General features: G+C 40.2%; 1 protein-coding gene across 2 annotated transcripts; it reads right to left on the bottom strand.

Annotated features, from left to right (window-relative positions):
* Nucleotides 1-3607: 3607 nt before the first annotated feature.
* Nucleotides 3608-7451, bottom strand: zfand2a (zinc finger, AN1-type domain 2A). Of its 2 annotated transcripts, none has more exons than XM_068704469.1 (10): nucleotides 7291-7451; nucleotides 6438-6523; nucleotides 6249-6343; nucleotides 5796-5927; nucleotides 5546-5697; nucleotides 5339-5461; nucleotides 5156-5231; nucleotides 4984-5060; nucleotides 4002-4136; nucleotides 3608-3861 (listed from the first exon to the last, which is right to left on the bottom strand). In XM_068704469.1, exons 2-9 carry the CDS (start codon nucleotides 6490-6492, stop codon nucleotides 4025-4027), a joined length of 822 nt encoding a protein of 273 aa, XP_068560570.1. In that variant the 5' UTR covers nucleotides 6493-6523; nucleotides 7291-7451; the 3' UTR covers nucleotides 3608-3861; nucleotides 4002-4024. The 2 variants fall into 2 exon arrangements, with proteins under 2 accessions (XP_068560570.1, XP_068560569.1); XM_068704468.1 differs by having other exon boundaries at nucleotides 4052-4136; nucleotides 7291-7450.
* Nucleotides 7452-12516: the final 5065 nt, after the last annotated feature.

Raw genomic sequence — 12516 nt, 5'->3', positions numbered from 1 at the left:
ATACCTTTTCAGCATGTCAAAGGTATATTAGAGGAGCATGATGAATAACCAACGGTGCAAAGTACGGGGATGCCAGTAGTGTCAGCTGTGTGGGGTTATGGTCTGTTTGTGCCAGACCAGGAGCCAGACCAGGAACCAGACCAGGAGCTGGTGCTGCTGGTGAACCAGTCGGACGTCTCTAGAAAAGATGACGTGCGCGTGTTGTAGCTGATGAGGTCCTCCGTACTCTCTCACCATCTGGTCCACCTTAATTGAAATCCTCACATGAGCCCTCTGCATTAGTGAATCTGTTTCAAGCGCACATTGTTGTTACCATAGCAATCAATTCTGTGGAAAACAACCTGCCAACCTGCTTGTTAAAAAGAGAGTGCATTTTATTTGGATCTGAACAAACCCTTTCAGCACAGGGTTTCTGCCGCTGTCTGCCTGCATCTCGCAGCTTTTTTCCATCGACGCCGGCCCAACAAGGACACTTTGTGGCCCACTCTCCGGTTTTCCTGCTGTGATGTGTAATGACATATTTGACAACCAGGAATGGGGAGCTCTTGTGTTTTTCCTCTTGGGCCCTGCAGGTCATGCATCTCCAGCTGGGAAACAAATCTCCACCTGTGACACTAGTGTGTGTGTGTGTGTGTGTGTGTGTGTGTGTGTGTGTGTGTGTGTGTGTGTGTGTGTGTGTGTGTGTGTGTGTGTGTGGTGTGTGTGTGTGTGTGTGAACAATCACTTTGCAGTTTTTTACAGAAACATGGTAAAATAATGAACCATTTGGGCTCTCAAACTCTACATAACATGGGATTATATAGATGCTATTCAGAAATGTATAATATATTCCTTTTAATTTGTTACTACAATAAATCAAAGTAATAAATCCAGGTTTTCTGGCTATTTTCATATGATAGTATTTATTTTTACTTTACTAAGAAAATTTAATTACAAACCTTTTACTTTTGCAAACTGATATTTCTGATAACATCTGCTTGATTATTTGCTCATGTAGTAAAGGATTTGGGTTTACTAAGAAAACACAACCAGCACACGGCCATATGTTGAACTGGTAGCTGTGAAAACATCCACTGGATTCATGGCCAGCAGGGCGAAGTTATTCTCCTCACAAGAGAATCTTTGCAATTTATTCATGAACAAATTTCTCCTTTTTTTTTTTTTTTTTTTGTTATAAAGCAGCAGAAAACCTTGAAGCGCATGGAACGTGTTCTAACGACACAAAGGAGATCATGTACCAAGTCATCACTTGAGATGAACGCGCTGCTCGTTTTGTTGTGCTGAGCGGATGCTGGTGTGTCGCGGGGATCAGGTGCATCAGGCTTCCGCCTCGTTGAGCTTCGTCACCACCTGGAAGAAAAGCGTTGGAATTCTTAAACGTGTCAGAGGCTCAATGTTTTCTACACCCAGAGAAATGACCTTTTTTCAACAATCACAGAGAGCATTTTTATGTTTTTGTATTTTGAACTTCAGTCTCTATAAACCCTTTTCACTTAGACTTTCACTCAGCCTGAGTGCTGGATTGGTCCGCTTTTCTGGGAATAATTACTTCATATCAAGTATTGAACATCAGCATCCTGCATGCTATAATAAGGCACAATTGTAAAAAAAACAATTAAATAGCTTTGGTAATGTCACAATTTCCAGCAGAATCGGTCTTTCGCAGCATATTGTAGTACTGAAGGTAGCAGATGTCTGTCTTTTCTTTTTTTTAATTGTGAAACCTGTTGTCACTAAAACAACTGCATCCTCATCAGGGAAACAGATGTTTGACCGTGTGCAAACATTCAATTTCTACATTTAACTAGAAGTCATTGGTGCTCTTCACTTTAGTGACTGCAGACGCTTAGAAGCCGTGTGAAAGTAAGGAAATGCTAAATGCATTTTATCGGCGTTTGTAATGTCGACGTTTGCTAAAATGAATCTTCCAGAATCAGTGGTGAGTATGAGATGAAGTATAACAAATTTGCTCCAAATCTACTTGCAGTAGTTTGAAGAAATATGCAAATCTATGCTGCAATTGATCAGATCATGATGCATAATTTAGCTCAATAAGGCTTATTTTGAATACTTGTAATGAACTGTTTACAGGAAACTGAAGAACCAAATGTCACGAAACAATATCAGCGGTGATATTGTGTTCTGACGAAGGGTATTTATGATGGTTATCACAGTGATAAATGGCATCGTGATGGTAAAATGGTATTTTTATGACGACTGCAGCAGGTTGAAGAGGTCTTATCCAGCAGCTGTACACCCTTCAGTCGTGCTTATTAAATATCATTATGGAAATGGATTTTGGGCTGTTTTGCTCACAACACTGCTTTCCAACAAAACCTGTCGACAGCTGGATTTGTTGGTCGCATCAAACGCCTCAGTGGAGCTCGTCACCGTCTCAGCATGTAGACGACGAAAGGAGCGGTCAGCTGACGTCACGTGACGATAGAATCTCTAAGAACAATATGTAGATGAACAGCGGAGGTCTCGACCGACAAACTGCTGTGAGGTAAGCGTCCAGGCCTGCTGTGGGAGATGAAGTCTCTGAAGGTTTGCTGCCCTCTGCTGTACAGACTGTGAATTACTCGCACTGCAACCAGCACGTTTTCTATTCATTCAATCTTTTTTTTTTTTTTGTTGTTGCTGTAGTTATAAAAAAAAAAATAGCCACTACTGTTCCCATAATCAATATGCTTTGTTTTGTCCGATACTCAAAAATATTCAGTTCACGATGATGTAAAACGTAGCAGAAGAAGCAGATCTTTAGTTTAAAATTTACTTGGCAGTGTTTAGCATTTTTGTCGGATAAATAACTTGAATGATTAAACAAAGTTGTTAGATTCAAATTTCTGACGAAGGCTAAACAATTAATCCATGCTCCAGTAACGAGAGAGTGCAGCAGGAATGAAAACATGTTGAGATATATACATATATGTAATCTCTTTACCTAATCTATCCTCTTTTGTGGACGACAATCCACTTCAAAACATCAAATTTGAAATCTCTATCCGCCTAAAACTTTCAAATTTGCTCCCATGTGAAATAAGCAGAAATATATATTTTAAATCCGTCAAGGCTGTTGTGTCTTAATCCACAACAGTTCTGATTTAAAATAATTTAAGTATAAGTTTTAAGATGGTGAAACCGTGTTTCTACATTGGACACCATCGGATCATAATCCTGTACACTGATGATCACTTGTATGTTTATTAACAATGTTCCAATCACGACGCCGTCATCGTGATGAGGTTTATGACGGCCAAACCGTTCAGTACTGTGGTCATCGCCCACACAGATGATGAATAATCTGGGCCAAATGCATCAGAAACTGCCTGAAAATTCTGAGCAGTTAGTAAACAAACCCTCCTGAATAAATCATTTGATTATTCCCCCTCACAACTCTGAACCTGCTGATTAGCCTAAATAACAGTTCTGAGTCTGTGTCTTCAAATCTGAATAATTGAGCGCTTCAGTTCAGGGTGCATCTTTGAAATAATTTATTCAATATTCATATATATATATATATATATATATATATATATATATATATATATATATATATATATATATATATATATATATATATATATATATATATATATATATATATATATATATATATAGTAATGTTTCATTATGATCAGTATATAAAATATGTACAGAGCAAAGCATTAGTAAAAATGACAGATCCTGCTGGGAAAGTATGTGCTTATATTGTAGAAGGCGGTAATAGCTCAGCAACTCCCAAGAGGACTTCTTCATGAAACAATCGTTGGTCCCAGATGTGCAGGTTCTAGTAGATGAGGAGCACAGCTGGATCCGAGATTAAGAAAGGCTGCAGTTGGACTGTTTGGACTCTCTCCCCTAAAACAAAGAAAATACAGTTAGAAACAAAGACCCACACACATTTCATATACACCAATTAACGTATGAAAGGCAAATGAGTCTTTCTTCCGCTAATGAAGAAAGTTCAAAAAGGATGGATTGCCATGACAACAGTGTACCTCCATGTGTTCCTGTGAGCATGCTACTGATGCCTAAGGCTTCCGGGTACCTGTTGTCTCTGCTGCTGACGTCTGTATTCTTCTTCACTGGCAGCGAGAGCCTGGGCCAGAGCCTGGTCCTCCTGCTCCTGAGGACTGAGACACAAACGAACAGTTAAGCCTCATGAAACATGTATTTACAGTGCTGCCTCCCTGTTTGTACAGTAGATTCAACTGATGACTCATTCTTAACCTGAAGCAGCAAAGAATCTCAACACACATTAGCTGTTCAGCCATATCACAAACGAGAAGGATTAGGAAACTAGTGACAAAACAAGCCTTTTATTAAATAAAAGTTATCCGGAGCATCAGCTGCATGTTTATTCATTCATGGTTCTCGTAAGTTAAAGTTGTGAAAATCAAATTTTAGATGCAAACTTCTCCGGCTGTGTTGACGGTTAATGTGAGAGCAAGACTTCTTCTGCATCCTTTATAAAAGCAACTTCTAATAAAAGAATTTTAAAAAATTGGGGTATTTTTAATAATATATATTCTTTGTTTGAATGTATTGGTGTTATTTGATTTTCTTACACTTTTCCTTGGTTGATATCTTTTGCTTTTACTTGAGCAACACTGTGTAACCTTAAGAAAAGCGCTACGTAGATGACGATATTTTGGGGGATTTGTTGCGTTTGCTGGACGACAATCATCTGTTTTTCTAGTCTTGTCAAAAATCAGTCCTCATAATTGACACATTTTACTGTCTGAATAAACACTGATGACCTGGACCTCCATTGCAGTGCCAGCATTAGAGCACTGTTAATGGTTTATCAAGTTAGATTCATTCAGCATAAATTACACTCCATGATTTCCTCACAGGCACCTCCCTGTTTTAAGAAGGTTAGTCAGACGAACACGTTCCACTCAAAAGCAGTTTGACGTGTTAGGAGGTGAGCGGCGCTGATAATGGGATGCATCCGGGTTTTGATGGGAGTTTACTCACGTTAGGGCCGGCTGAACCGCTGGTCCTGACTCAGCCAAAGACATCTCCAGAGCCCTTTGTAACGCCTGCTCCTCCGTCTGCAATGACAGCACAACCTGTTTTAGATTTCATTTTCCTCGCGTCCCTCCGTGAATTATGTCATCAGGTGATGTCGTGTAAACGACGCCCGTACCATGCCGGCCTGAAATGATGCCGATGGTGGGATCACATTCTGTGCTGAAACGGAAGTAGGAATCCGCTGTGGAGGGCTGAGGAAAATAAAAAAGTGATTTTTTTTATTTTTTTTTATTTTTAGGCATTTGCTTGAAAAGTGATTAGGCTGACTCTTCTCTCTGCATTGATTTAAAGTGCTTACCCAGCGCTGTGTCCTCTGCTGTTAGCACCGACGCCATTAGAAACGGGTCTAGAGTTTCTTGAACCTGATGAAGCAGAGGCGGAGCTGGAGGAAGCACCTTGGGCCCTCATTAAAGCTGAATGTCTACAACAACAAAAAAAAAGTGATTCTTAATGTAATATTCAGATGAAACAGGATTATCTGAAGCTGTAGTGAGACTGTACCCACCCTGGTTTGGACAGAGGTTTCCCATCAGTCTTACAATCGTGGTCTAGTGGGTGCCGGTGCTTAAGACAGTGATTTAAATGACACTGGTCACAGGTAACTCGCATCATTTCCTTCTGCTTACAGCCTCCTTTAGAACATCTATTTGTGAAAATCTGGAAGAGGGGGGAAAAAAAAAAAAAAAAAAAAAAAATCTTATTGCTTAGATTCAAATTTGCTGTTCTAAGACGAAACGCGTCAGTTTTATACCGACCTTCCTCTTTCTCTGCGCAGGGTCAGATTTGCAGTCCCGATCAATGTGTTCTCCAACTTTAATGTCGGGCATCTCTCCTCTCTTGATGGGAATGGGGATGTCGCACAAAGGACATACTGGGACCTGGACATCCTAATGGGGGAAAAACACAGATATTAAATAAACAGGAATACAGAACCTAATAAGGTGAAGATATTACCAGCACCAAAAGCAAGATATGTCTACGTTGGCGATGGTTTATTTGGTGACTGAAGTGGGATTATTTCTGTCTAGATAGAAGCACCGTTTTCCTCAAGTGTACAGCAATCAAGTTGATTAAAGTGACTTAATTGGACATAAATATATTCATAAAAACAACCTAGAGATATGGCTTGATCATTTCACAGCCTGTAAATAGGATATTATTAATATACTAGTACAGAAGTTGCACTGAGCTGTAAACAGTCAAATTACCTTTTTGTAGGACGACATGCATTTGTGAGTTGCATAGGTAATGTGGTCCTTGCAGAAAATCTCCTGACAGGCATCACATCGCATCGGAAGGAAATCTGCAATGAAGAGGTTTTAAATGTCACGTTGAAACCCCAATTCAGCAGAACAAACAAGACGGCCATTGTGCTCTCTTTCCCAAACAGGACTCACCTAAACGTTTGCAGGTCTTCTCGGAGCAGTGCTCTCCCAAATCCGGAAACTCCATCACATAGAAATACCTCTAGAGCCTCAACAACCTGAAGAACGAATGGGAAAAGTTTAGTTCATTTTTTTTTTATTTACACAAGACTGACTCATCAAGTCCTGACTGTGTGAACACTGAAAAGGGTTGTCTCTGTGCATGCTAGTGAACGTTAGCTATGAAATTGGCATTGTCATTTGTTTTTTTTGTAACGTTACTTATTACTAGTATCGTGTCAAGATGTTTTTTTCATAACGTTAGAAACAATATATTCATATTTACTTAGATGTGATGCTGGTTTTGGCTTTCAAACGTTGCTTTGGTCCAGAAAACAGACCCACTTTAAGTTGTGAATCTCCACAAAGAGGCATAGCTAACTTGCTACCTAGCTAGGCCATGCTAACTTACACGATTAGCTTGGTTACATAACTAGCCTCAGCTAAGATTATCTCTGCTATACAATTACAACCAACGTAACAGCAGACCGAAATAACTGTACTGTGACCAAAGCAGGATAATACCAGGTTTTCATCAGTAATACTTGTTTGTTAACACACATGCTAGCAGATAGCATGTGTGTTATTAAACGCTAAACTATTTATTTTAAATCACATTATTGAAGCGGGTAAAAACACACGACGCTTCACATTCTTCCTCTATAGACGAAGCCCCTGCATAAACACAGTAAACACCATTAACTTAGTTAACATCCAGTTGCGTTAGTCGAACTGTAACGCTACTAATAGCTGACTAAGCTAACGTTAGTTAACGGTAGCGTTACTTGCTAATGTTCATCTAAACTCTCGTTTAATTGTCACTCACCAAATGTTCGGTCTGTTGTGTTTAAAGGAAGAAGCGACGCGCTCGAATAATCCTGGTTACTTCCGATGTTATCGTGTTATCGTTTTTGACTGCAGTTCAACCACCGACCGATCCCCGAGCACCACTGCCCGCTAGCAGCTGAGCTGTCTGCTTTTTCTTCATCAAGTTTTGATGTGTCATGCGCGCTCCTCCCACGAGCATGGCGTAACAATTACGTCAGGGAAACACTCGTGACCTCAGGTGTGGCATTCAAGACGGTCGGTAGAAATGACAGGTGAAGTCTGGAAAGATCTAGTAGGCATGTGAAGAAAAGTCTGGAAAGTTCTGAGAGACTTTTTCATCTGTCTGTATCTTAATTCTGCGGACATTTGTCGCTGCTGTGATTTACTTATAAGCACAAACTACGTTTCGGGCTGCCTGATTTTATATTAGGAGCCAAATTTGTCGTCGTCCCCCCCCCCCCCGGGTTGTATACCGCGTCATTAAACTGAATTACAGGCAGTTTAATGACACTGTGTGTGTAGAATGATGAGGGTTTGCCGCCCTCAAGTGGCCAAAGTGGGGAACTGCAATACATTGAATTAGTCGAATCAGCATTAGAGCAGAGGTCTTCAACAGGGGGTCCGCGACCCCTAGTGGGTCCGCGGAGGTACTGCAGGAAGTCCGCGACATTTTTAGTTGATTAGACAATTTATTTATTTATTTAATTTTTTTCAAAACACGAATCTGTCCATTATTTTAATAGTTCAGTATTGTATGTGTGTTTATGCATGGCAGTGGCACTAATAAGCCATCATTCATTTTTCATTTCTACATATATGTTTTAAAATAAAAACGTCAATTTGAATAGCTTGTATGCATGATTATCATGCAATTGACAGACAATGTTGATATTGTCATTGGTATCAGCTGACAAGGTATGTTTATAAATGGCAGTGTCACGGCCACCCTACTCACTGTACCTTTAAAATAAAAACATGAATATATGAACCTGTGTATTATTTGAATAGCTTAGTATTGAATGCACAATACCAAGTTATGTGTATACATGGCACTAGGCCCAGTTTAATATAAAACACAATGTTATACAGTATATATAGTAGGGGGTCCCTGCTCCATCTCTCTATCAGTTTGGGGGTCCCTGTCCTGAAAACCGTTGAAGACCTCAGCATCAGAGTACAAGTAATATCATAAAGACTAAGATTGACTCGGGTAATAATATCAGGGTAAACCAATCAGAGAGTAGGGCGGGTTTATGTCTAACCCATTATTACCGAAGTGTCCCGTGAAAAGGCTACTTTCTAAATAAAGTGACCAACCTCAAGCAATCACAAACAAATTAACAGACGATCTTAATATGGTTTGTGCATATCGGTGTTAGTATCATATTCTGTATTGTTAATTGTAATGTCCCTCTGGTGAGCAAGACAACCTTTTTCCAGCCATGAGTCCAAACTGCATGATAAGTAATTCACCGTCAACATGTTTATTACATTCACCTGTGCAGATGCAAAGCAATGACTGGGTTAATGAGCATTGCTGAAGTGCAGGACTATTTTCCTTAGCAGCACTTTATCTCATCTTTAAACATCTACAAGCTCTGGTCGAGCCATGAGGACATTTAAGAGACACACACACATTTCAAAATAATACAAAAATGTTGTACTGTACTCTAGGGTTTTCCAAAAACATGATAGAATACCCAGACTCATTCCTGGTGTGTGTGTGTGTGTGTGTGTGTGTGTGTGTGTGTGTGTGTGTGTGTGTGTGTGTGTGTGGACATATTTACCCGAGTTTCCCTTAGTGGGCAGCAAGACGGTAGTTATCATTTGGCATCTGCAGGTACTCATGGGCTCCTGCTGGTTTATTTACAGTTTGTTTTAGGAGTTAAATTTGCTCACTGAACTCTGCAGCGCTCCTCATTAGCTGGACAGTGTGCGAGTGTTGCATTGTGGGAGACACTTAACATTTTGTACTGAGGGAGTTCAGCGGTGTTCTATAAAATGTCCTACTAGGACATCACTCGTTTTTATTGCTGTGTTCAGTCTATTTGACAGGCTGTCCTCTGTCCACTACAGTTATACGGTAATGGATTGAGGAACGCTTTGACTTCCAGAGAATGTCCTCCCTGAGCCATACTGCTCTGATCCCTGTTTAGATACCAGATGTCTGGAGTACTTCACTATAGATTGTCAGCCGTCGTGGGAACACTTTTGGTATTATTTGTAATTGATTTGAAGTTAAACTTTGTGAGATCTTCTTCTTCCTGTATTAGACTGAGCCTGCATGTAACCTCCTCATAGAATCTGAATACATGACTCTTTAATTGTGCTTTAATTGTCTGTATATTTGTGCTGTATTTATTATTTTTAAATGGCTTTAACAATGGCATCCTACCTCCTCAGACTTTTTCTTGTACCGCAGTAACATGTGAATTTCTCCTCAGGGGATCAATAGAATATCTGATCTGAAATATGCACACCAGTTAAGGGTTGATTTAGACTTAATAGGAGTCACAATAAATTCAATCTTTTAAGCCTGGAAATATAAGGTTCCCTCTAGTGGGTCGACAGCAGCTCTGATAAACTGTTCATTGAAGATTTGGCAAGCCAGATAGAAAAAAAAAAAATAGTAATGTGCTTTCTCTCTTTTTAAATATTAAACCGCCAAAGAGTCTTTGAAAAAGCCTAAAGTAATATTCAACATTCATGAAAATGTGTGTAACTCGGCGTTATTAAAAAGTGAGATAGAGCCGTATAATTCCAATATCACAGTTTGACATCAATTTTTTATTTTTTTTTAAACTCAAGTCTAATCATCCAATCTTTTGACAATTTACAGAGAATGGGTCTTAAAGTACATTCTTGAATTTGAGTTTGGGCCGTTCTCTCAGATGAGCGAGTATAATGGAGGGAAATCGACCCCAGCATTGTTTTAGATTGGCGCTCGGGTTAAATCTGATGACTTCAAATGTGGATTTATCAGAGCAGAGAACTTGAGGCCGAGTGGTGTCTTTGCAGCTTTTACCAGTTGATGGCAGCAGGATTCCTCTAATAGAGATGACCACAGTATACACAGTGTGCTGTTATAGCGTCACTACATGGTGAAGTTCTCTTTTAATTGTTACATTTAATTCTCACTATAACAATAAAACCCACAACACTGCATACAATTACAAGGTATTAACACAATAACAGTCTATGTTTAATGTATTCCGATGCATAATAATTTATAAACCTCAATAGACTGAATGAATATTAGATTCATTCAAATAGACTCAATGAATATTGCATTCATTGAAATATGCTATATGTTATTATATTGCTTTAAATATAATATACAGTGTATATCGAATTAATATTTAAAGATCATGACTTTTTCAGTGTTTCTATCACTCTCCTGCATATTTCGGCAGCCAAATGATTGTGAAGGGATCAATAAAGTAAGTGAATTTAATTAATAAAACATATTCCTCCTTTTTTTGAGACGTTAAATCTAATGTAGGAGTGCATCAGCAGGAACAGGCAGAGGCCGTTACAGAGAGCGCAAATGTCTCTCCTTGCTCTGCAACACCTGCCTCATAAGCTGCTAACGCTGTGTCCAGATGGCAGCACTCTGAAAACACCTGGCCCTCCACACACACACACACACACACACACACACGCACACGCACGCACACACACACACACACACACACACACACACACACACACACGCGCGGCTTCTCTCACGCCTCTTCTTCAGTTGTTGTTCACGATGCAATTACAGATTATCAGTCATATGAGAGGATTACACAATCGCTCAGCGGTGCAGTTGAATAATGTCTGGAGAGTACTTCATTCTCGGGGACAAACGCACTTTAGTCAACACCACTGTAAATGTGCCGGTGTTAACCGAAAGGCTATCATTTCAAGTAGTCACCCACGTGTGTTCTTCACCAGAGGAAGGAAGGAAGGAAGGCGAAAGAAAAAACCTTGTTTCCAGTCCATTTCAAAATGAATGACCTCCAATGCAAACCATATTCCAAAGTACTGTTAAAGAAATGTCCGTCTTTTGTGCTCGTGACATTATGAGCAACATCTCTTTGAGTGTTTGGTAGTTTGACTTATTTTGGACCTGTATGTGCTCTCTGCTCTTGTTGTACTGTGTGACAATATTGGAGAGTTAGACTGTTTTGCTATCTATATGATTGTAATAATAATACGCTTCATTGCTTGCTGTGGGGAAGGGTCAGTGACAGAGGTCAGGTTCGGTTGAATACTGGATGTTTCCGACACAAAAACCGTGTTGTTGCTCCTCTCCACCACCCAGCTACAGATCAGTCCTGAACCCTCCAGACATTTGTTTGTGCATGAGGAGATCATCACTCTTGTTTGTGCCACACCATACAGCATAAACGGTGGAAAGCAAACGGCCACTAGAGGGCACAACAGGTCTTTCTATGCACCCTGAAGCAGGTCTTCTGAGGTTTCGGTTGGAAGGAGAGGTCAAGGAGGCCTAAAGGTCTGTAGCCGTACTAGGGCGGCCATGTTTATCAGACCTGTGACCGACTTATAACAAGACGCAGGCTGACGGAGTGATTGTGTTCCTGCAGAATGTGACAGCGAAGTGCACCGCGTGATCAGACGACGACCAAAATATACATTTCTTGCAACATAATCTTCTATTGGAAAGATCTGCGGCAACACTCCAAGGCCTCAAGTTTGTTGAGCGTTGCGTCTCAAAAAAGTTCACATTAACTTCAATCTGTCGCTTTTGGGTTCGAAGACGTTGTCTTGTTTCGCTGCAGTGTAGCGCTACAGTAAATATCTCTGGGGTTTTTGGTATTTTCTGCACCGCAGCAGATGGCCGGGCTGCAGAGTACAGTCACCACTCAACGGCGAGGGACTGCTAGCTATCCTGCCATCACTTCCAACTTGGCTGCAGTCAAAATAAAACTGCAACAAGCCGAGCAACTAGTTTAGAGGATGATCATAAATAGCTCCTTTTCGCAGGACTTAACTTTATCCTCAGTTCTTGTACTTGGAGTAGTCTCCAAAGTTAAGGGATGCAAGTCTTGTGAAAGTAGTAGTCGTAGTAGTTGTAGTAGTCGTAGTAGTCGTAGTCGTCGTCGTAGTCGTAGTAGTCGTAGAAGGTGAGATGTAGAGAAGTGGAGTTTATTTATTATATATCTATCTCAGGAAACTGTAATGGAGTTTTTTGTGTGTTTGACGCTGTCCAAGAAAC

The sequence above is a fragment of the Cebidichthys violaceus genome, unplaced genomic scaffold, assembly GCF_023349555.1.
Source record: "Cebidichthys violaceus isolate CVI_PGR_0920_01 unplaced genomic scaffold, fCebVio1.0.p SCAF_92, whole genome shotgun sequence".
Classification (NCBI taxonomy): domain Eukaryota; kingdom Metazoa; phylum Chordata; class Actinopteri; order Perciformes; family Stichaeidae; genus Cebidichthys; species Cebidichthys violaceus.
Note: the sequence above shows the minus strand (reverse complement) of the source record. Positions and strands in the feature narration are given on the sequence as shown.

Bases quoted from the DNA above. Each gene is read 5' to 3' on its own strand.
- zfand2a (XM_068704468.1), bottom strand. From the start codon at position 6,492: ATGGAGTTTCCGGATTTGGGAGAGCACTGCTCCGAGAAGACCTGCAAA. The intron at 5,232-5,338 runs GTAAGCACTTTA...TATTTTCCTCAG, and splicing joins AGCAGAGGACACAGCGCTGG to CCCTCCACAGCGGATTCCTA. The intron at 3,862-4,051 runs GTACCCGGAAGC...TCTTTGTTTTAG, and splicing joins GTCAGCAGCAGAGACAACAG to GGGAGAGAGTCCAAACAGTC.